Here is a 25,258-nt window from a genome sequence, read left to right on the forward strand (position 1 = left end):
AACAAGGTCCTTGTGACAGTTACTTTCTCATTGCTGGGATGAAGCACCTGGTCTCAAGCAGCTGATGGGAGGAAAGTTGATTATTTTGATTTATAGACTCAAGGGGGAAGCTCCTTGATGGCAGGGGAAAGTGTGGCATGAGCAGAGGCTGGGTAGCACCTTGCCACAGCAGGCGGAACACAGCAGCAGGTGGGTGAGCTGAACTCTAGCCAGGGGGAGCTGGCTGTAAGCCCGCCCCCAACAACGCATGTCTTCCAGCAAAGCTCCACCTCCCAAATTGCCATCAGCTGGACACCAAGCATTCAAAACACATGAGCTTATGGGGGACACCTAATTCAAACCACCACAGTCCCTTTTGCTTTTTGAGCCCAGTGGGGAGATTGTTTGACTTACCAGTTCAGGAATGGGGAGAATCTCCTTTGCTGCTAACACATCTCCTGCCCCATTTCAGTCTTAATGACCTACTTGGGCTGGAATTCTATGGTGTGTTTAAAATTCATTATCCTCATAGCTTTTGGATTTCTTCTCTAACCTCCTTCAACCTCCTCTGTCTTTCCCAGCCAACAGAAGGCTAACATATCGAGTGCAAGCTGGTTTAAAGGTCCAAGGACCGGCAAGTCCACTGCTGGACATATAACCCAAAAAATTATTGGCAGAGGCTCAAACAGATGACTGTACATCTTCATTCATAGCGGTATCTGTTATTCATAATAACCAGAAGGTATATAAGCCACCTTAAGTATACGTTGTCAGATGAATAGATTAGCAGGATGTGGCCTATAAGAGAATGGAAATTCTGATCTAGGCGAACTCTGAAGACTGATATCTAAGTGATATCAACCTGTCAATAAACAGGGAAAGTATCGGAGGACACCACTTCTATGAGATAATTAAAAGAACCAAGTTTATCAAGGGAGCAGAGGGTAGAACGTGATTGTCAGGGACTGAGGTACTGGTAGATGGGGCTGAGTAATAAGGACACAGTTTCACCTTGGGGAGATGAAAAGAGATCTGGAAATGGGTGGAGGCCATTATTTCTACAAGAATGCATGTAATGCCATTAAACTGTGTATTTTAAAATGGATAAGACAGTAAGTTTCCTGCTGTATCTTTTCCCAGAATGAAACAATTTTAAAAGGCAATTTAAGAGGGGTACTGAGTGGGATAGGGGAATGGGAAAAAATGGACTAAGCCTGGGGCTAGGTCTTAAGATTCACCCCAGGGGTGAGGGAGGTAACTTAGGGGAGGGTCAGGCTAGAGCCAGGCAAGGGATTACTCAGACAGAGCCTGTCCCACCCAAGTCCACTTGATGGATGGGCCGACAGGGAGGGCCCGTGAAGCCCTGCTCAGTTTTCACCATTGAAGTTTGGGGACCTGGCCTGGAGCCCAAGGACTGGAGTCTTCATTCTTCCTCACCTTCTCCTCCATTCAATAAAAAAGGTGGAGGGGCCTGGGTTTAGCCTGTTCTATGAGCAGGTCCAGAACGCTAGGCTAGTTTCTTTGTCCACTGGGAAAAAGGGCAAAGCGTAGGCCCCATATGTTTGGGATTTGTGTGGCTGGGTATTTTCAAATTCTTCAAACTGGCCATGGCCATAGGCTTTGGTGGGTAACAGTCTCGAGTCCCTCTCCTAGGAAGAAAAACAAACAGCTGAGGGCAGGCAGCTCCAGCTGGGGGACTCATTCCAAGACCGAGGAGGGAAAAAGTTATTCCAGCCCCAGATGCCTTGTTAAATAGAAAGCAATGGGCAACAGGAGGGAATGGGAACTTTTCCACCAACCCGTTTTATCAAGGAAATTTAAAAATCCATCCCTGAGAGCTCATGTGTTTTGCTTTGTAATTTGCAATGTGGTCCTGAAGCTCCCTTCACACATCTGTGTGTGAGCGTGTGCTGTAAAACAGGCTCGTAAAACCCCACACACCCAGGCTGTGTGAGCTGAGCCCCAACGAACGAGGGGAACAGAGAACGAGCTTGGTACTGGCCTTCTCTGTGGAAAATCACCCCCAGTGTCCTCTCCTTGTTGGTGCCTCAGTTTCTCTATCTGCTTGTTTAAGAGTACAGTCGTGGTGAAAGAGAGCTGGAGACATGGTTTAGAGGGTAAAGTAATTGCCACACAGGCATAAGAACCTAAGTTTGGATTCCTAGCACCCACATAAAATGCCTGGCATGGTAGCATACATCCATAATCCCAGTGCTGGGGAGGCAGAGACAAGGAATCGCTGAGGCTCACTGACTAGCTAGCCTGGCAGATTGATGAGCTCTAGGTTCAACAAGTGATCCTGTCTCAAAGAACTATAGCAGAGAGCAATAGGTAAGTGCACCCAATGTTGGTCACCGGCCTCCACACGCACGCATGCGCACATGCACCCGCACGCATCCACTCACACACATACAAACCCAAAAACAAAATCAACAACAAAAAAAGGAAAAAACCAAGACCCCAGTGGGGCAGTGGATAGAGCAGTGAACTTTGGAAGACCCAGCACCTGTCTGTTATGATCACATGTGAGCAGAAACTCGAGGTTCTAGGCTCGGCTAGTTCACCTTCCCTTGGTGGGGGCCAGGCAGAAATCATGGGTGGACAGTGAGGGTTTGGGGGATGAGTTCTTGACTAGGAAATGAGTGAAATCCAGCTCCAACCTGAGGCACCAGGACCACTTCAACAGAATGAACCTCTGTGTATTTTCTCCTGTGAGAACTGCGAACCTCATGGGACCTCATCTGTAAATTGGGATGGCCTTGTCACGGGACCTCAGTCTTTTCATCTGTAACTCAGGATAGCCTTGTCATGGGAATCTCAGTCTTTTCCATCTGTAAATTGGGATGACCTTGTCAATCATGGGACCTCAGTCTTTTCATCTGTAAATCGGGATGATCTTGCCATGGGACCTCAGTCTTTTCATCTGTAAATTGGGATGACCTTGGCTCACAATATTGGCAGGGTCAAGTGACATCATGGACATGAAATACAGTTACTACTGTCACGTAGTGGTGGCATTAGTGGTGAGGTGGGAAGTTGCTGCATATTGGAACGGTGAGGTACTTCTCTTACTGTAAACCGAGCAGCCGGGGAAGCAGCCATTGTTGCCAGGGAAGTACAGATTAGCAGAGACTTCCCATTCACCTCCACCTGAGCTCCTCCCACTTGAGCATGTCCCGTCCCCACGGCTTCCCTGTGGAAATGGTTTGGGCCACGGAGACTAGAGCCTGGTGGGCCATCCAGACAGGGTCTCACCTCGGGGCCATCTCACTCAGCTGCTGCTGTGGAAAGGGCACAGGCAAGAACCTGGTTCCTGGAGAGACCTCAGAATCTGCAGTGGGTGGGGCACAAAAGGGACCACTGCTTCAGCCGCAGAAAGGTCTGCTGTGGAAAGTTCTGGAGCTGGCATCAGCTGCTACGTGAGCAAGCAGGTCACCCAGGTCCTGAACAGAGACCCTGGTAAGCGTTGTGATACGGTCCTCATTGGTGGAAAGAGGGCTGAGAATCCCGGAAGCAGCCAGGAGGACCCCTCCCACTGGCCACTTTAAAGTTGAGTCTTGCATCCTGGGAAGGTCCAAAGCCACCAAGTGGGAGGCCAGCCGTGAGATCTGCGGTAGAAACACCAGTGTAGCGACTCAGAGGAGAGACGCTCCTCAGAGATGCCAGGAATATGGATACCTACTATGGCAGAAGTTGGCCCTGGCTCTGTTTTGTGAGAACTCCACCTCTATCCCAAGTCTTTGGTCAAGCTGAACTGTACTGTATCTTAAACCTCTAAGATCCACACCCCTGAGGCTGTAGGTACCTCTCCACCTCAGGTCTGCCACCCTCAGGTCCACAATGCAGCTGCCTTCATGCACAGGACGAGCCAGAGGCTCTGGAACAGCTCCCCAGAGCCTGGCCTGGAAGGGGTGTATGTAGGAGCCAGGCAGGCAGATTTTCTCCTCTTCCCGGGGATGTCTGTGGTTTGAGAGAAGGCCAGATGAAGAAATGTGTGGATCCTCTAAAATGGGGATCAGGGCCAAGGTCCTAGCTCAAAGGCCTGGGTCTCAAGGTGACATTGACTTTATCCATTGTGAGATATGCCCCAAACCCCAGTACTGATGTTTCCCTTTGAGCATCCGCCAACTGGTGCCGTCTATGCCCCGGTCAGCCTGTCCCAATGAGACCTGTTAGATGACACCTGCATGCTCAGGTCCATGAGAACAAAGTGGCTGAGTGTGGACCAAGATGTTTCCTGTGTATACCTCACCCATGATCAGACTTAAATACACCAGGACTCATGCCTTCCTGAGAGTAAGGGAGGGTGAGTCTCACTAGGGGTCACCACATGGTTCTGAGGATGACATTAGGATCCCCACCATCCATAGGAGACTGAAGCTCAAAGAGGTCCAGCAATTTGGCCCAAGTCACAGTGGAAGGAGAGTCAAATAGGATCCAAACCTATGCATGGATTTCCAAAATCTAGTCCATGTTGTCAATACAGAGAGATTCAAATATGGCTCCTGTTTCCCCCCTCTCCCTGGCACCCCAGATTAGTTGGGAGTGTCCTGCCCAACACCACAGAGCCAGCGGTAATGCTGAGGTCAAAACAGAGGCTAACGGAGTAGGTAGGGATGTTTCCGGCGTTTGGGGGGTGTCTCAGGGAAACATGTCCCCTGAGATCCGGCTGGAGAAGAGGAAGTCCCGGATGCTTCCTTCCTTTCAGCTTTTACCAGGAACAACTTTGAGGAAGCTCTCATGCCCCACTGCCCTGCGTAAGAGACTGTTCCCCAAGCTCAGAACCTACAAAAGTGACCTTATTTGGAAATACAGTCTTTGTAGATGTAACCAAGTTGAGATGAAATCAAACATTAATCTGGACCCTAGATCCATCGTGACTGGTTTCCCTGCCGGAAAAGGACAGCTGGACACACAGGGGAGACAGGAGTGTCCAGATCATGGTGGGACTGGACAAGTTAAGGCGCATCAGGGGTCACCAGCCACGAGAAGCAACAAGTCGCACAAGCTTTTCCTTCAGATTACGTGGGTTTACTAGCATCTGGCTTTTCAACCGACGGCCTCAAAACTCTAAGCAAATTAACTTGTGTGATTTAAAGTCCCCTGGTTTCTGACACTTTATTATAGCCACCCTGGGAGACTGACATAACTAGGAACCATTTTCCTTTGTGGTGGGGGGGGCAGGTTTTATGTAGCCCAGGCTAGCCTTGTACTCAGCGTTCATGATTTCTACACTGGCCTCAAACTCTTTTTTTTTTTTTTTTTTTTTTTATGGTTTTCGAGGTAGGGTTTCACTCTAGCCCAGGCTGACCTGGAATTCACTATGGAGTCTCAGGGTGGCCTCGAACTCACAGCGATCCTCCTACCTCCGCCTCCCAAGTGCTGGGATTAAAGGTGTGGGCCACCACGCCCGGCTGGCCTCAAACTCTTGATTCTCTTGCCCCCATTTTGCAAGGGATGGCAGGACTGGTGTGCGTCACCATTTCCTGATCGGTTTGTATCGATTCAGGCTTTAAAATGGTAGTGGACAGTGGCCTTTGTTTTTGTCATTCCTGCCACCACCTAAGGACACCTCACCTACACACACCCACACACACACAAAATGAAAAAAGAAAGAAGCGAGAATTTGGAGTCGCCAGAGCGTGCTTGAGGCTGCCAAAGCAAGACAGCCAAGGGGAGACTGTGCATCTCTAAGGCATGCTCGTCTCGTGGAAAGAGGGTGAGGGCTCATGGAGGAAAATTCGCCAGGATGAACAGCTTAACGGGAAACCTGGAACATTCCGATCAGTGGCCTGCCTCACAGAAGATAAGTTATTATTATTATTATTGTTTATTTTTATTTGTTTATTTGAGAGTAACAGACAGAGAAAGAGGCAGATAGGGAGAGAGAGAGAGGGAGAATGGGCGTGGCAGAGCCTCCAGCCTCTGCAAACGAACTCCAGATGCATGCGCCCCCTTGTGCATCTGGCTAACGTGGGACCTGGGGAATGGAGCCTTGAACCGGGATCCTTAGGCTTCACAGGCAAGCGCTTAACTGCTAAGCCATCTCTCCAGCCCTATTTTATTTTATTTTATTTTATTTATTTATTTTTACAATTAGCAAAGCAATAGGCTTTGGGAACCAAGGCCTGTCCCAGAGATGGGTGTGTCAGGATCTGCATGACAGCTGGGCCCCTTGAGGAGGGGGGGCGGGGCCCCTGGCAACCCCCGCAGATCATTTCCTCACCCTGGCCTCGGTCCCACTCACAGAGCCCAGGGAAGTCTAGGGCTCCCCTGCCGGGATCTGACGGGCGACAGGACCTCCCCGTTGAGTGCGCACGTGGCAGCTTCCATCCGGTCCCTTGCTCTTCACTCCCGGGAGCCTCTACTGGCCAAGAGCCATCGTCAGGGGACTGGTGGGGGGGGGGCAATGCCTGGACAGGGGCTAGAAAAACCCCTCCTGCCCGTCTGGTAGCTGGCCTAGACATTCTCTTCAGAATATCCCAACCTCTACTGGGTGGGCATGCTCTCAGGGCTGGAGAGGAATTCCTGTGGCATTTTTAAAATGGCATTTTTTTACGGAGAGCAGCAACAGTGTTAGAGGAAATTGAAGAGGGAGAATGTGGCCCAGCGAGTCTCCCACCCATCCTGTCTCTGTGGTTGTCATTTCTCCAATCTCTCTTTCCCCTTACCCTTTGTATACATATCTACATAATGGTCTTCAAAGCGAACACACGTCCTGGAGGCTTCTTCTCTCTTGCCGTGGGTTTGTAAACACCCTCCTTTATTACACACATATAATTTATAAAGGCCTTGAACTCATGACCCTCCCTTCTTAGCCCTCCCCCCCCCCGCCCCAAGTGCTGGGACCTCAGGTGTGTGCCAACTTCCCAGCGCATGTTGATCTGAAATGGCTGTGTAATATTCCTTTGTGATGAGTTGCCATAATTTGCTAAATAACCCCCCCAGAGACTGCACATCTATGTTGTTCCCCCCGCCACCCCAGTTTGGAGCGATTCTGAATAATGTTGAAAGGGTTTTGTACATGTGCCATTTGCCCTCTGGCTAATTGTTTCCTTGAGACAAATAGAGTCTGATTTCAAAGCCAGCAGGGATAAGCTGCTTTTATAGACCCCGAAAGGACACTGACTCTTGCAGGAAACCCGCCGCCTGTTTCTCCATGCCAACTGGCCAAGGCTGTGGACGAGCGCAGGGGATAATGGGGAGAGAAGGGAGCCTTTCCCCAGCCTCTCCTGAAAAGATGCTGTTTGCCCAAAAACTCTGACAGACAGCACCTTGGAAATGCTCCACAGAGCCAGACCTCACTGATTTTTGACAATAGCAAGAAGAACCACAGGGTGTCCTTCCAGAGGTGCTCAGTGTGGTCCCGGCCCTCCTAGGAGGTGGCACTTTTGCCTCCTGAAAGTGACTTCATACACCTTTGTCACACTACCAGCTCCCCTCCCCACCCCGTGCCTCCAGGGGGCCTCCAAAGATCCCTCTAGAGACAGGGATCCCTGTTTCTGGGGCACTAGCGCTGGTCCCCCGCGAGGTGACTGCTGAGTTGAACAGGGGCTCTCACCAGAGAGAAAGGCAGCAGCAGGCCAGTAGGAGAGGCCCCTTTGCGTCCCCTGATGGGGGCACAGGCTGCCTTGCTGGCTTCTGAGGTTGCTGAGGGGAGGCCTGTGGAAGTGGGCTGCATTGGAAAGGTAAGATGGGAACACAGGAAGGGTCATCGTACCCTTGGCTTCCTCATCCCTTGGTGTGCTCCAGAAATGAGTTTAGGGAATGTGGGGGCTCATGAAGAAGTGTAGATAGAGCAGGGCAGGAGCCCAGGGAGGCCTGGGACTCTCGGCCATGCTGGGCTTCCCACCGGAGGGGCAGGTGGGACAAAAGGAGATCCAGATTCCTGTCTTTGAGGGGCTTCTCAGGGGAGGAAGGGATGGGGTGGATCTGGATAGTATCGAGAAAACCAAACATACCATCTGTGCGGAGGCCAAGAACCACCCACCTGTTCTGGAACCGGACAGAGACTAGGAGGAACTACTGTCCACCACGACCTCCACCAAATACCACCATCACCACTAAGCCACCGCCTCCCGCAAAATCACCACCATCCTCATACCATCACTACCACTGACCCCACTATCACTACTAGACCACCCCCCACATGCCACCCTCACTACTATCCCCACTTCTGCCAGTCCCAGCTACCACCTCCAACAACACCAGTACCATCACTACCACTACCAACACCACCATCACCACCAACACCACCGACACCTCCATCAACAATATAAGCATCGCCAGCATCACTTCTACCAATACCACTAACACCAATGGCATCATGACCCCCACCAAAACCAACAATACCTCCATAGGCTTGATGGAGCTGGTTAAAAAGAGGACTTCTGTCTCCTATCCACTCCTCCCAGAGATCTCCCAAAATATCTGAAGCACACGTATATTAGAAAAGTATTCGTTGCTTTCTGAAATTTAACTATAACCAGGCTGCCTGTTTTTATTTGCTGATCCTGTCAACTATAGCAGGAAAACCAGAAAGAGCCAGGTGAGAGATGAGCAGATAGGTTTTCTGATGGAGTGGATGTGGAGAGAGAGTGAGAGTCAAGGACCATTTCCAGATTTGAGCTTCATACACCTGGGGAGGTGATGATGTCATTTACAGAGACGGAAGAGAAACCGATTGGGAAGGGAAAATCAAGAAGGTTTTCCCTCTCTTATATCCCATGTTCCACATGGTGTCTGGCACATTCTTGGCACTCACAAAGTGGTATTTTGCACTTCTTAAGAGAAGGATCTGAAACCCTGGATGGTCTACTGAGCCATGTTGTCTAGAAGACTGCCACAAAAATTCCAAGAGTTTATTATTTCTTCTTCTTTTTTTTTTCCAAAAGAGTGGAAACAAGAGCATGTCATTGCTTGGCTGAAATCCCAGTCCACACTCGGAGCCACCGGCTAGTGGCAAAATCCACTCAATAGCCTTGGCACCTCCAGCAGAAGATTGGAGCAGAAAGCAGAAAGATGGGTAGGTGTCTTCATGACTGAGCCATGAAGAGAGAGATAGGGCGCAGAGAGAAGAAAGGTCCCACTTCCTGCCTGGCCCCTTCTCCGTTTGCATAAGTAGTGAAATTTCTTTCTTCAGCAGGTCTTGGAGCTGAGAAGAGACTTTCAAGTGTCCCCCTGTCCTGGCTTTCAGGATGGAATCTACGAATCTGATAATTCAGTGAAATGAGGGTCATAAACCTCTAACACGCTAATGGACATATAAGCCCAGCACTGTGTTGGGCAATTTGCATGGAGGAGTTAGTGACATCCGGACCACAGCAATAAAAAGGGCAGTGTGTAATGTGATCTGTGTAATGAGAGTCCCCACTCTTTATGAAGATGGTGGCTGAACCCCCTCTTCTTTATTGATGGGGACACTAAGGATAAGACAGGTGGAATAGCTTGTCAGCAGTTGGTGGCAAAGTTGAGATCTGTTCCCTGGCAGTCGGATTTCAATGCCCTTGTCTTTCCCCAGTGGACAATAGATTCGGCCTCAGACCAGGATGTTCATATATAAGAGAAACCCCACATTCTCCTGATCTCCGCTTGTAATATAGGCCTGAACCCCAGCCCTGGGACCATGGACTACAACCCACAACTGCTGCGTCTTTTTCCTCAGCCTGAAAATGAACTGTGTTCAGACTCCTCCATACGTGTTGTAAAGATTAGATGACAAAACGTATGTGAAAATCTTTGCAAACTTGTGAAACATACTTGGGAGGTACGGAGTTCACGACAACTTCTAGGCATCACTAGTAAAGTTTCCGCCAATGTGGGCAGCATCAGCCTACACACAGCCCAAATCATAGTCGCCCCTGTGTGGCCTACCCTGCCCTGGCCACACCATACCATGAGTGATGTCTCCTGTTCACCACTCCAATCTGGATCTGGTTTGTCAAATGGATGTCGGGGGGTGGGGGATGGGCTTGTGTTTAGTTTATCCATTAATTACCAGCTGTTTTCAGGGGACACCTGGGCACTGGGAGTGCAATAATGAACAAGACATTAATGCCTCATCACAAGCGTTCTCTCTGAGTGGAAGGGAAGCAGGAGCACACACTGATAATTTCGATATGAGGAGAAATGGCAAGAGTCAAGAACAAGGGCCTTCATAGCCAGAGGTCTGCAAATCAGGTCTGCTTGGCTATTGCTGCTGGAGGAAATGGGCTTTTACTCACTCCAGAGCCTTCTCCCGGCCGGAGGCCGAGGAGAAAGACTTGTGGAGTTGTTCCTGAAAGCGGAACTAGAGACAGTGTGAGGGGCATCAAGGGGCTAAGGAAGACGTCTTGGTCACCTGTGGCTCTTCTTCAGCAGAAGCACACTTCATCTGCCTGAGAAGTCACGAGGGAGGTTCGTGTCTTGGGAGGAAGCCTGTACAGGGCGTCCCTGGAGGTCCCTTCCAAGGCTGAGTCTCAGTGCCATGGGTGGGGCTGTCACTGTAGAGCTGGCCTGAGTGCTCAAGAGCCACAGTGCTGGACGTTCTGTCCTGGCTCTTGGCACCCAGAGCCCTTCATTGTCACGGTAGGTCCGACATCTCCCTCGGATAACATTACGAGGCGCCTCTCTGTGCTCAGTAGGATCAGGTGGGATGTGGGCACATCCCACGGCAAGTACAGCTCTCTGTGCTTGCAAACGAAGGCACAGGTGCTCATGCCAAACAAGTGGGTCTTGAATCCTTTGCTATTCTCAAAGCAATCTCCCTCCCTCCAAATGTGTTAATAATATCTACTACTATTGGGTTCCTTTTATGTGCCAAGGACTAAGAGTTTTCATGTAAAAACAATTAATTTCATCTTCACAACAATGCTATGGGGTGTGTCCTATTTTATAAACAAGGCAATCAAGATTATTAGCGGTCACCATATTTTCCTCAAGATGATATGGCCATTCAATGGAGCACCTTAGACTCAAAACCACAAATTTGGCCTCAAAGCCCAGATCCTATAGGGAAGAGACTGTTTCTCTTAGAAAATATGAAGAGACAGAGAAAAATAAAATTGTCATTTGGTTTATTATTTTTCAGACTGCAGCTTGTTTCCTGTTAATGGATTATAAAATAATCAAACAAATAATGGCTGTGACTATTTAAAAAAAATAAGCGGGCCAGGGAGATGGCTCAGGTTAAGGCGCTTGTCTGTGAAGCCTTAGAACCCATGTTCGATTCTCCAGATCCCACATAAGCCAGATGCACCAGGTGATGCATGCACACGGTCGCACATGCACACAAGGTGGCACACATTTCTCGAGTTCAATTACAGTGGCTGGAGGCCTTGGTGTGCCAATTCTCTCTCTCTCTCTCACTGTTGCTCCCTCTCATTAAAAAAAAAAAGAGGCCAGCCTGTTGGGCTTGCTTCAAAAAATAATAATAATAATAAGCATACTGGAGTAGAATAGAAAATCCTTAGTACACATGACATGTTTCAGTGTTACCTCTGTTAGGTTTACATGTGGGTACTGGTTGTGATAGAAACCATGTCTAGGTCATGGTCAAAAAAGACACACTGGTCATGTCCATCCTGCTTACATTAGAAATGAGTGTCCTAATGCTCAGACAGCAAAATGATGTTTCCAAGACTGTAAAATATTAGCAAATGAGCTGGAACTAAACCTCAGTTTGTATTATCCATCTCTGTTGACTGCAAAGAAAACCATGGAGAAGAAAGAATATGACGATACCAATGATGGTGGTGGACGGCACAGATACCAGCCACTGCTTCTATCATGCTTATGATATTCCAAGCCACTTCCCTAAGCACTTTAGATATGGTGGCTTATTTAACCCTCAGAAGCCCAGTGTGGCGGTAGGAACATCGACTTCCTCAATTTTCAAGTAAGGGAATCCTGCTATAGAAAGGCCTGGTAGCCCAGTGCATGTGGCTGGCAGTGGAGAAATCAGGGCTCAAGCCCAAGTAGGTTGGCTCCAAAGTCCAGGCTCACACTGGCTCCCCTCCTCCATCTTAATATTCTTTCTCAGTGCAGAACATACTACAACGTGTATTCAGACAAAATATACTATGATGAATGCGTGTGACAGTTTATATTGATTGCCAACTCCACAAGACCTAGACTACTCTGAGAGGGATCATATAGACTAGATTAGCCTCTCCGTGAGCCTGTGAAGGAAGATCCACATAACTGGGCTGGGGTACATAAAAAGGAGATTGCTGGCGGAAATGAACCCCTCTTTCTTTAGACTGAGTTTTGTCCCAGCAATAAGAAGATAACGATGCCGGGCGTGGTGGCACACACCCTTAATCCCAGGACTCGGGATGCAGAGGTAGGAGGATCGCCATGAGTTCGAGGCCACCCTGAGACTAGATAGTGAGTTCTAGGTCAGCCTGGGATAGAGTGAGACCCTACCTCAAAAAAAAAAAAAAAAAGCCAAAAAAGAAGGTAATGATGACAATATGTAATCCTATAATATGTTGAATGTCCCGTTCTCTTAGGCCAATGCCCTTGCAGCAATTCCATGTCCCATCCTTTAGGTGCTTGGTTAAAACTGAAATAATCATCTTCTGATTTGTTTTCTTTTCCAAGGTAGGGTCTCACTTAGCTCAGGCTGACCTGGAACACACTATGTAGTCTCAGTGTGGCCTTGAACTCACGGCTATCCTCCTACCTCTGCCCCCCCCAAGTGTTGTGATTAAAGGTGTGTGTCAACATGCCTGGCAAATAGTCATCTTTTTTAGACAAATGTTTTTCCAAATCTTTGCTTCTGTCATTCATTTCTTTTACTCATCCATTCATACATTTGAAACCACCATGCATTTGAGAAATCAAACAGAATATTCAGATTTCTTTTTTTTTTTAAAGAAGGCAAAACTGGGGCTGGAGGGATGGCTTAGTGGTTAAGGTGCTTGCCTGAGAAACCTAAGAACTCATATTCAAATCTCCAGGTCCCACATGAGCCAGATGCAGCGATGCAAGCATGCAATGTTGTACATGCACACAAGGGGGCGCACATGTCTGGCATCTCTTTGCAATGGTTGAAGGCCCTGGCGTACCCTTTCTCTCTCTCTCTCTCTGCCTGTTCATCTCTCTCTCTCTCCCAAATAAATAATTTTTTTAAAATGTGTGGGGCTGGAGAGATGGCTTAGCGGTTAAGTGCTTGCCTATGAAGCCTAAGGACCCCAGTTTGAGGCTCCATTCCCCCAGGACCCACGTTAGCCAGATGCACAAGGGGGCGCATGCGTGTGGAGTTAGTTTGCAGTTCCTAGAGGCCCTGGCACAGCGTTCTCTCTCTCTCTCTCTCTCTCTCTCTCTCTCTCTCTCTCTCTCTCTCTCTCTCTCTCCCTCCCTCTTTCTCTCTATGTCACTTTCAAATAAATAAATAAAACAAAAAAACCCCTTTTAAAAATGTGTGAAACAGCAATATATTTTTTAAAAAGGAAAGGCAAAACTGGGCTGGAGGGATGGCTTAGCGATTAAGGTGTTTGCCTGCAAAGCCAAAGGACCCAGGTTTGATTCCCCAGGACCCAAGTTAGTCTGATGCACAAGGGGGGGCGCATGCATCTGGAGTTCGTTTGCAGTGGCTGGAGGCCACTGTCTTTCTCTGTCAAATCAATCAATCAATCAATAAATAAATATATATATATTTTTTTTACAAAAGGCAAAACTGTGCACAACACACTTTGTCGTTCTCAAAATGGGTTGAAGGCAGTTAACTAGGAAACCAAAAAACGACAACAGACATAGAGCAAGAAGAAAGAGCAAGCATAGACATACGGAATGGAGCCAGAGGTGAGGCTCCTCCCCCAGCATGCTCTCCGCACTTGCTATTGGTGGACCTCAGAACTGCCTCCCGGCTTTCATTTTAATTACCTTCAGATTCACACGCTGTACCACAGGGTGAGAGCTGCCCCTTGTTAACTGCCGCTGTGAAAGTGATTCTAATGACTTTCGCAAGATGAAGGCAAGCTAATTCCCCAAGGAATATGCGCCTCCCTCTGCAGTGGAGGCAGAAAATGTCTCCCGCGTCCTCAAAGTCACCATTCTATGTTGCAACGCAATGAACTCACCAGCAGCCCCAAGCACAGGGACTGCGTGTCTCCGGGACGTTTCTAACAAGAGGGTGTCAGTGAAGACCCGGTTTCCAGGCTGCATGGTGGAGCCCAGGACACATGGCTGTGTGTTTGAAGCATGCTGCTCTTTTGTCACTTCAGGGACCAACCCAGCCCTCAGGCTGTCATTGACATCATTTAACATATAGCACAAGCTATGTCATATTGCCTCTGTGGATATGTGTGGGGGGAGGGGGCTGGGTGGGTGTGTACCACTTTAAAATCACCCCAGGCAGCAATTATACCTCATGACTACCTACCAAACACTCACGCACAAATTAAGCACTCATTGAGCATAATGTTGACAGCTGCCATTGCAAAAGAATTAAATTAAAGCCAGGCCTGGTGGCCTATAATTCCAGTACTCAGGAGGTTGAGACAGGAGGATTGCCACTAAGGTGAAGCTAGCTTGAGCTACATGGTAAGTTCCAAGCCAACTTGGGCCACTGTGTGAGACCCTGTCAGAAAGAAAGGGAGGGAGGGGGAGGAAGGAAGGGCAGGAGGAAGGGAAAGGTGTCCACACCTCACCAGGACTTCCTCTGGTCCAGCTATAGTTTATGTTTCTATGATCTTCCAGTATTTCCCCCGAATGTTTGTGGTAGAGTGCCTGCCTAACATGTATGAGGCCCAGTGAGGTCCTGAGTTCAATCCTTAGTACCACAAAAAGTCATCTTTTGACATGACGTGATTAGAACTTAGTGATGTTGGAAACAGTCAGTTTGGACTCCGGAGCAATGTCATCAGTTGGGTGTTTAGATGTGCACCTGTCACACTTTGCCATCCGGTTGAGCATGAAAGAGATTGGGGTTCACAGGGAAGGTTTAGACTTGTGGGCCAAACAGATGCTCTATGCAGGGAACTTCTTCAGGATACAGATGGTAGGTTTTACCCAAGATGTGAAAAAACGCCAGTAGAAGGCCAGACAAGGTCTGGTTTACCCTAAGCATCTCCCCTATCTCCTGCCAACTGGGTACTTGCTGGAAGGGACCATCCCTGGGAGGACTCAGGTTGTCTAGTGAAACCTCCTCCCTAAGACCAGCAAGGGCCTTCTTAAGGAATCATAGCCTCATCCCTCACATTCCACTTCCCATTGGAGAGGTCGCTGCTAACTGTACTGTTCTAGGAGTCTCCCTCCTGAAGCCTTTTCCCAGAGGCCCCTGATGTTCTGAGCAGGGACCCAGGGAAGTGACAGTGGCCCTACACTCAGAGCCAAGAGATAAGGTTTCTTCAGATTAGTGGCAAGACGCTCAAGATTTTTATTTCAGGGCTGGAGAGGTGGCTTAGCGGTTAAGGCACTTGCCTGCAAAGCCTAAGGACCCAGGTTTGATTTTCCAGGTCCCACATAAGCCAGATGCACAAGGTAGCACACATGTGTCTGGAGTTGATTTGCAGTGGCTAGAGGCTCTGGTGCACCCATTCTGCCCCTCCCTTCCCTCTTTCTCTAATAAATAAATAAAAATAAATTTTAAAAATTATTTCATGCAAACAATATGGTACCCCCAAAACGTCACACTCAAAAGTGATTGCCATCATCAAAAATCCTCCCTCATTTACCACCTTGACCAACTAAGGATGCGTGGCAGCATGCTCATGACATTGGGAAACCGTGTTCCATCCGCCTTTCTAAAGCTTCCAAGATGTCATCATAAATCCCATTCGACCTCTAAGCCAAGAGAGTTTCTCTGCGTCATTCTGGATGGAGCTCCTGGTTAGAGAGCGCTCCTCTGTTTTCAGTGGAAATCTGTTCTCACAATATCCACCCATTGGTCCCAGTTCCACCCTCGAGTCAAACAGAACATGTTTGCCCTTTTCTCCATGGCAAACCTTCAGACCTAGCAGAAGAGGACTCTTTTCTCCTGCACATCTTCTCCCCAAGGCATGATACCCTCCTAGCCTCCCCTCTCCAGATCCCCAATGTCCTGTTGCAGGTCCCCTACCACACTTGTCTGTCTCCCCGCCAAAAGCCCCTTCCTTCCGTCACATGCAAGTTCCTGCTTCAGAGCACTGGTAATACCATAGTCTGGCTTTCCTGCCGGGCTGAAGCGCTTTCCAAACATTCCAGAAATTTGTTATGGTCCTGGCAGCCAAACCCACAAAACCCAGATCCCGAGCCTTCGCTGAGCAGCCCAAGAACATGTTCAAGTCATCCTCTGGCTGCCTTGCCCAGCATAGATCTTGCTGGACACCATTCTTTGGTCGCTGGGGTGAATCATGACGTTCTCTTAATGTTACTGTTGGCTGCCCCTCCGGGCAGTGCTCTGTGGGACGGATACCACCCCGGATCCCCTGAGTGTGGAACCCTGAGGGCGCAGGCGAGCACTGAGGATCCCGTTACAATGCCCAAGTGGCCAGCTCCACTTGATGGGGAATGAGTCAAGACCAGGGTGGTCCTAGGCATGTGGCTTAGGATTTCCAGCAAAGGGTCATCTGTAAGGGCTGAGACTCCAGATTCCTGTCTTAGAGTTAACTCGAGGACCCCACCCTGAGCAGTCCATGTCAGCTGTGCCTGGTCGGCAGCCTCCCTCCAGCTGACTCCACCCTCCCTCCGTCATGCGGCAGCCACATTTCCAGAGTGCACCCCCACAGGGCTCTAGCCACACCCCACCACGGTGCTCCTCCTCGAGTCACATGGCCCTGCCTCAGCCTCGAGATTGGAAGCTCCCTGAGAGAAGCCCCTGGGTCCAGTTTAGCTGTAAACCTTGCATGGAGCCTGATACCACGTAGGCTCTCATGTAGTAAAATGAGCCTTTGGTTCCAGTGTGTCAAGGTCTCCGTCCCTCCACAGGATGGTGGGAAATGAGTATCTGTCCTTTTAGATAGAGCCAGGCTGTAGTCACCCCAGCCCAGCCTCTGCTGTATCCAACATGGTGAGGCAACACATCATGCAAGTGGGAGACTGGGTTGCTTCAAACACAAGGTCATCTGGTTCCTTCCTTCCTTCTTTCCTTCCCTCCCTCCCTCCTCTCTTCCTCTCTTTCTTTCTTTCTTTTTTTCTTCCCTTATTTATTTATTTATTTGGAGGTAGGGGCTCACCCTATCCCAGGCTGACCTGGAATTTACAGTCTCGGGTGGCCTTTGAACTCATAGCAATCTTCCTATCTCAGCCTCCCAAGTGCTGGGATTGAAGGTGTGTGCCACCACGCCAGGCTCACTTGGTCCCTTTGAAATCTATGCACACTGATTCTCCCTGGCTCTAGGTTGTATTTCAGCCCCTATCCTATCTCACTAATATTTAGGGAGAGCCTGGAGGAATTGGGGCAGACTCATTGCACTCCCCGTGCCCTCTGTCACTGCAAAGAATAACAGGTCTCCCCAAGAATACTGGGTGATGATCTTCAGGGCACCCCAGGGCTCTCACACTGAGGGACAATCTTCATGCAGCCCCAGGGCAAGAGGTCAGATAATGCCCCGCCTGCTCAGCATTAACCACATCCCAGAAGTCCAGGGAGGCCCAATGTAATGCACATGTCCAATGGCCATGCAGGAAAAGCCAGAAGCCACTCTGAACAGCCGGACAGCAGTAGAGACAGCTGGCTCCAGAAATCCCACAGCTCCAACCAGGCCCTGCCAGTCCCTCCTCACAAGTAAGCAGCAGTCCACTGGCGAGTCAAGCCTAGTCGGAAAGAGCAGCCAGCCTCTTGCTCTCGGGTTTCCATAGCAGAAAGGACTCTGGATAACAGTAATGGAAAGCAGAAACCCCCAGAGTCCCCCTTTCTCATCCCAAAAGGCCAGGGTACAAGAGGGGTGCTCTTGGGCTAGAAAGATGGCTTTGCGGTTAAGGCGTTTTCCTGCGAAGGTAAAGGACCCGGGTTCGATTCCCCAGGAGCCATGTAAGCCAGAGGCACAAGGTCGGCACATGCATCTGGAGCTCCTTTGCAGTGGCTGGAGGCTCTGGTGCGCCCATTCTCTGCCTCTTTTTCTCTCTCTCCCTGCTTGCAAATAAATAAACAAATAAAAAGAGTTTTGGTGTTTTTTTTTTTTTTAAAAAAAGAAAGAAAAGGGTGCTCTTACCTGCTAAGATGAAGATACCCACAAGAATCAGGAAGACCAGCAGGTAGAGCCCCAGGACTGCATGCTTCAGAGCTGACAGGGAGCCCAGCTGGGTACAGCAGCCACCTGCCCGCCGTTTGTGGCATGGACCTAGACAGTAAGGGTGAGATAAGGAAGGGGAAAAGACATTTGAGAACCCCGGCTATTTCTCCTTGGGGGTTCCCATCTCCCTGTTGGGCATAGATGCTCACATAGAAGCTTCCGTGCATCTGTGTTGCAGCTACCTCAGTGGGGGAACTTTCTAGAACGTCACACGGGGATCGGCTTCTCTCTTTCCTTCCGCCCTCACTGGTCATGATCAACCCAGACAGGCCACAACTCAAGCACTTGGACAAGATCATCTCCAAGTAACAGAAAAACACTGACATAGGCTTCCATGTGTGTCCTAGGCCAAATGCCATTGTGTCCTGTGATCCAAGGACTGTGGAGAAAATTCCAGGTCAAACTTGCAAACTGAACCTTCTGCAGTGTCCAGGAATGGACAGGCATGGGCAAAAGGAACCCGGGTGGACACTGGGCATGTGGACCCACTCTGCTATTCAGGAATGAGGGCTGTGTGTTGTCAGATAGTGACTTTTCAGACATGCTAGAAGGCACTAGAAAACATCTCCATATTTTTTATTTTTAAAATTTTTGTTTATTTTTATTTATTTATTTGAGAGCAACAGAGAGAGAAAGAGGGAGAGAGAGAGAGAGAATGAATGGGCATGCCAGGGCTTCCAGCCACTGCAAACGAACTCCAGACGCATGCGCCCCCTTGTGCATCTGGCTAATGTGGGTCCTGGGGAATCGAACCTTGAACTGGGATCCTTAGGCTTCACAGGCAAGCTCTTAACCACTAAGCCATCTCTTTAGCCCAATCTCTGTATTTTTTTTTAAGTCTTTTCAATTAGTTAAAAAAGAAAAACATCAGGGAAATTTAAATAGTACATGTTTATAAACCAGATCTGACCACCAGTATGCAACCTTGGGTTTAGGTTGACTGGGAATCATGTCCACCTCATCCTATTCAATTGTACACAGCCCACTACCGTCTACCCCAAGAGAAAACAGTGATTACCAGGGCCACAGTGGGTCCTTATGCAGTGTAGAATCAACTCCACTGGGATTATATCAAATGCTAACTGAGCCTGATGATGCAAGCCTGTAATTCTAGCTAACTTGGAGGCTGAGGCAAGAGGTTTACTAGTTCAATCCCTGCGTGGGCAACTTGGGAGCCACTTCAAATAGCATACATTAAAATTTTTTTTTTTTTTACTTAAAATTATTTACTTGAGAGAGAGAGACAGATAGAGTGAGAGATTGGGTATGCCAGGACCTTCAGCCACTGCAAATGAACTCCAGAAGCATGTGCCACCTTGTGCATCTGGCTTACATGGGAATCAACCCTAGGTCCTTGGTTTTACAGGCAAGCACCTTAACCACTAAGCAACCTCTCCAGCCCATACACTTTCTGGAAGCTGTTGGACAAGCAGAGCATGCATGGTCTGGTATATATAACTGTAAGGGAAAGAGAAGTTAAGAGAGAGATGAGTTACACAACTATCCCAAACATACTTAGGGATTTGTTCTCCACTGCAGGCGGCGGCAATGTGTTCACTGGGTAAACAATTCTAGTTATGTTTAGTGAAAGATTAAAAACACTCCAAAATGATACCATCAGCAAAGCCAAAGTAAAATGCTTGCTTTTTATATTAAGAAAAGTAAAATAGATGTAAGCTATGAGAACAATTAGGAGGAATTTGTTGTTTTGTTTTATATATTTTTTGTTATTAAGTGGGGATTTTTTTCTGTTTTTCATATATATGTATGTATGTATGTATATGATTATGTATATAAAATTGTGGGGGTTGGGTTTTGAGGTAGGGTCTCGCTCTAGCCCAGGCTGACCTGAAATTCAGTCTCAGGGTGGCCTTGAACTCATGACAATTCTCCTACCCCTGCCTCCCAAGTGCTGGGATTAAAGGCATGTGCCACCACATCCAGTTTATTTTTACTTTTCATTTATTTATTAGAGAGAGAGAATGGGCATGCTGGGGCCACTAACCACTGCAAAAAAGAAACTCCAGATGCATGGGCCACCTTGTACATCTGGCTTACATGGGACCTGGAGAATCGAACCTGGGTCCTTAGGTTTCACAGGCATGCACCTTAATTGCTAAGTCATCTCTCCAGCCCTCTTTTCTTTCTTTCTTTCTTTCTTTTTTTTTTTTTTTTTGAGGTAGGGTCTCACTAAGCAGCCTAGGCTGGCCTTGAACATGCCATCCTTATCTTTCCACCTCTGAGTGCTGGGATAGAGACAAATACCACCACACCTGGCTGACATAGAAGAATGTTACAATGTACATTTCTATGTGACAGAAGTCACTCGGAAAGGGCTATGCATGGCAAAATCCAATTAAATGACATGTGGGAAAGGAATGGACATGGGAAAAGATGGGTAGTTGCAGGGGGTTGGGGGAGGGAAGGAATGAGCCAGTGGGGCACAGGGCATGCGTTGGGCAGTAAGACTACTCTGTGTGACACTGTCATGATGGGCACACGTGTTCTGTCTGCTTCCCTGGTTTCCGTGTGTCTACTTGACACCCACAAATCACTGGGTCAAACTATGGACTGATGTGTGTAGAGGGTTCCTGCGGTCCATCAGCTGAGCTCATCTTCCATGTACAGAACAGCTGAGGCAGGTCCTGCCTCCTCATCTCTCTCACATCAAGACAATACGTCCCCTGTCCTAAGTCATCCCAGGGCCACATGCCAGGCAGCTAGAGACCACCCCCATAGCTCACCAGAGCCCACTGAAATGATTCAAACTAACCACTCCTGAAGTGTTGACTCTGCTGTGGCCTGACTTTCCCAGGAAATCCTAACAATACTCCTAGCCTCTGATCCACACCCTCCTGCTTCTGCCCAATGAAACCTAACTTTTCTCCCATGCCCTGAACAGCGTGCATGTCCCCTTCTCTCAGGAAATGTGGGGAGCAGATCTGTCTTCCAATGTCACTGACCCACTGCAACAAACGTCCACACTGGTGTGGGATGCTGATAATGAGGGGGGTCTCTGTGGAGGGCTGGCAGGGTCTGCATGAGAACACCCTGTACTTCCCATTTAATTTTTCTATAAACCTAAACCTGCTCTTTAAAAAAAAAAAAAAAACTATTAAAAAATCAACTTTGGGGAGGGGAGATTGCTCAGTGGTTAAAGGCACTTGCTTGCAAAGCCTGTTGGCCTGGGTTCAATCCCCCAGTACCCTTGTAAACCCAGATGCACAAAGCAGTACAAGCATCTGGAGTTCACTGAAGGAGCAAGGGCCCTGGCATGGCCATTATTTTTTCTCTCTCTTTGTTTGTAAATAAATATTTGTTTGTTTTTTTTAAATCAACTTTGGATTGCATGGGTAAAAACTTAGCAGAAATTTATTGGAAACCTTCTAGCAATGTCCTTTAAGATGGTCCCAATGATTCCTTGTCCCTTGTTTAAGTCCCCTCTACTTTGCTCCGGGTTGGTGTGTGTGGCCAAAAGAACAGACTATGGCCACTTCTGAGGTGAGACCAGATATGGTCGCTGTCTTCTTAGTTACTCTTTTCCCGCTTGGGGCATTCACTTGAGTAGAAGCCATTTTCCATGTCAGAAACACTCTATAGAGAGGCCCACACAATAAGAAACTGGGATCTCCAGCCTACAGCCACATGAGTGAGATTCTCCACCCAGGCAAGTCTTCATATGACTGCCCTTGGCTGATAAGTGGACTGTGCCTCCCAAGAGTCTCAGAGCCAGCCCCGCCCAGCTAATTTCCTCTGGATTCTCCCGAGTGCATTATATGGAGTATAATCTTATCACTTCCCAGACTTTTGGCTAAGATCAAGTTTAGAAACACATTTTTTAAGGTATTTTTATTTACTTATTTGCAAACAGAGACGAAGACACAGAGATAGAATGGGTGTGCCAGGGCCTCTAGCCACTGCAAACAAACTCCAGGTGTATATGCCCCTTTGTGCATCTGGGGAATCAAACTTGGGTTGTTAGGTTTTGCAAGCAAATGCCTTAACCACTGAGCCATTTCCTCAGTCCTAGAAACCCATTTTTTGAGCAAAAACTTTGTCTGGAAAAAAATTTGACAAAAATTTGGTTTCCTTTGCACAGCCATGACTTTCTCTGAAAATGTGTGAGGAGGTTTAGCACTTAAACATGAAGCTTGGTAGGGTGTTTGACTCCCCAGAACTCACATAAAAATCTGGGTGTAGCCAGGCATGGTGGCACATGCCTTTAATCCCAGCACTCAGGAGGCAGAGGTAGGAGGATCGCTGTGAGCTCGAGGCCAGCCTGAAAGTAGAGTGAGTTCCAAGTCAGCCTGGGCTGGAGAGAGACCCTACCTCAAAAATAATTTTAAAAAAAAGAGGGGGTGGAGACATGGCTTAGTGGTTAAGGCATATGCCTGCAAAAGCCTAAGGATGCAGGTGCAATTCTCCAGGTCCCATGTAAGCCAGATGCACAAGGTGGCACATGTGTCTGGAGTTCATTTGCAGTGGCTAGAGGCCCTGGCATGCCCATTCTCACTCTCTCTATCTCTCTCTCTCTGTGTCTCGAATAAATAAATAAAATAGATAAATAAAATGTTTTCAAATACCAAAAAAAAAAACCCGACTGAGTGTGATCTTCTCGTTGGTAACCTCAGTTGGTGGAGGAGGGGTAGAGACCAGAGAATGTCTGGGATTTATGGACTGAAAATATCAGCTCCAGGTAGAAGGTCAGATCCTGTCTAAAATGAGTAGATAAGCAATAGAGAAGGACGCCCGAAGTTCTCTTATGGCCTCCACATGCATGCACATAGTTGGTGTACATTTGCACACATATCATGCATACAGTACATATAATACATCACACATACTCTATGCAAAAAGTGAAAAAATAGGGTTGGAGAGACGGCTTAGTGGTTAAGGCACTTGCCTGCAAAGCCTAAGGACCCCATGTTCTACTCTCCAGATCCCATGTAAGCCAGACACACAAAGGTGAGGCAGGCGCAATGTCACACATGCCCACTAGGTGGCGCGAGTGTCTGGAGTTCAATTTCAGTGGCTGGCTGAGGCCCTGGCACACCAAAATTATCTCTTTGTCTTTCTCTTTCTCTCTCTCACGCTCTAAAATTTTAAAAAAAGGGAGAAGGGCTGGAGGAATGGCTTAGCAGTTAGACGCTTGCCTGTGAAGCCTAAGGACCCTGGTTCAAGGCTTGATTCCCCAGGACCCACATAAGCCAGATGCACAAGGGGGCACATGTGTCAGAGTTTGTTTGCAGTGGCTGGAGGCCCTGGCGTGCCCATTCTCTTTCTCTCTCTATCTGCCTCCTTCTCTCTCTGTCTGTTGCTCTCAAATAAATAAATAAAAATAAAACAATTTTTTTTTTAAAAGGGAGAAAAGACAATGTGTGAGGAGCCGATTTCTGTTTGCCCTATGCTGCTAAGTTTGGGGGTAGACTGTATGTGGCAGCAGAACACTAATGCCCTAATGACAGACAGTGGACATAAAAACACGTGCAGGAGGAAGACCCCTTGCCCTGGCCAGTGCCTTCCAATTTCACAGTTCCTAGAGCAGGGCTTCCTTCACACGCAGTCAGTTAATGACTAGTTGCTGAGTGAGAGACGCCTGCCCTCCAGCAGCTCCCACAGCATAGGAAGAAGGCAAACCAGCAAGAATGAAGTGGGTGTTGTGTGCGGGGTGGGTGATGCTGTCTGTGGGAGAGTGTGCGTGGAGGAGCCACAGCCCAGCGGGCCTGATTGAGCGCGTCCTTGCAAGGAACTGACGTCCATCTCCCTCTTCGGCCTTATTGTCCCGTGAGCCGTTGCTATAAATTGGAAAGCTGTGACTTTAAGAAGGGCAGCTTTCTTCCTCTATGTGAGAACAGTTCTGAAGGAAGTCCTGCAAAAGCTGTTAGTTATTAACTTCCGTTACTTGCAGATGCAGGAGCACTGGAGACCAGATTGATGGGGGGGGATGGTGAGTGACAGCAAGGAAAACATCCATGCTCCAAGATCATGGAAAGGTTTGTTTGCATCATGCTACAGCCTCCAGAAGACAGACTGGCCTCTCAGAGCACAAGAAGCCAAGGGAAGGGGCTCAAAAGATCAGCAAAGGACGAGGCCAGCAGCTCTGAGCAAGTGCAATCAATGCACAGTGACTTGGAGAAAAAGCCCCCAGAGCCACTGTGGGGGGCAGTGTTGATCTCAGTGTGGAGTACGTGGCTCCTGCGGCTGCTGGAGCAGGCAGATGGATGGCAGCCCCGTCTTTAGGCATCTTCGCCTGCATAAAGCCTGTGTACTTTGCCCATAGCTGGGCACTCGCAGGCTGTTATATTCTTGGCAGCGCCTAATTGTTTAGGTGAATGTTATTTAAGAAGAAAAGTTTCTATCATCGCCACAAGTGTATAGCATATAGTGAAAGAACCAACACACTTTGCATCATGAATTCGCACTTAGAAATAACTCAGAGTCATCTCCCTGTATTGTATACAGTCACATCCTGAGAAGTACTGGCTTTTAGATATTTGAGATTACAGATGTGTTGAAAAACCAAACCAAAATGGAAAAAATGTTCCAGGGGCTGGGAAGATGGCTCAATGCGTGGCAAATACTTTGATCTCAATTCAGATCCGCAGAACCCAGGTCAACGTAGAGATGGTAGCGCGTGTCTGTAACCCCAGTGCCCCTATAGCAAGATGAGAGGCAGAGACAGGAGGCTCTCGGGGAGCTCAGGGGCCAGCCGGCCTGGTGCACACACCAGCACACCACAACGGTCTGTTGCATTCAAGGTGGAAGGTAAGGGCTGAAACCCAAAGTTGTCCTACGACATCCAAAGTGTGCCCACACTCACACACATGAACACGCATCCACACACTCGCACACGCATGCACACCCCCCCCCCACATATTCACATTAGGCAAGCACATCAAACATGCATGCATACACAGAGAATGCTCTGGAAGGTAGTACATCGAAGATTATTAATTACCACTGAAAGAACCCATTCCAGAACCCTGAACACGTCTCTAGAACTGTCCTCCCTAGGTAGAATTGCCTACTTAAATTTGCCTGTGCCTGCGACTGATCTTCCAGGTCTCTTACTGTACACAGCA

General features: G+C 48.3%; 1 protein-coding gene across 3 annotated transcripts in view; it reads right to left on the reverse strand.

Annotated features, from left to right (window-relative positions):
• Positions 1–25,258, reverse strand: part of Scara5 (scavenger receptor class A member 5) — a 147,848-nt gene that overhangs the window by 81,892 nt on the left and 40,698 nt on the right. For all 3 annotated transcript variants that reach the window (XM_045131803.1, XM_045131804.1, XM_004665843.2), the window contains exon 3: positions 18,096–18,224. In XM_045131803.1, coding sequence (XP_044987738.1) covers positions 18,096–18,224 — 129 coding nt within the window. The remainder of the gene's footprint in view (positions 1–18,095; positions 18,225–25,258) is intronic.

The sequence above is a fragment of the Jaculus jaculus genome, chromosome 12 (genome assembly GCF_020740685.1).
Source record: "Jaculus jaculus isolate mJacJac1 chromosome 12, mJacJac1.mat.Y.cur, whole genome shotgun sequence".
Classification (NCBI taxonomy): Eukaryota; Metazoa; Chordata; class Mammalia; order Rodentia; family Dipodidae; genus Jaculus; species Jaculus jaculus.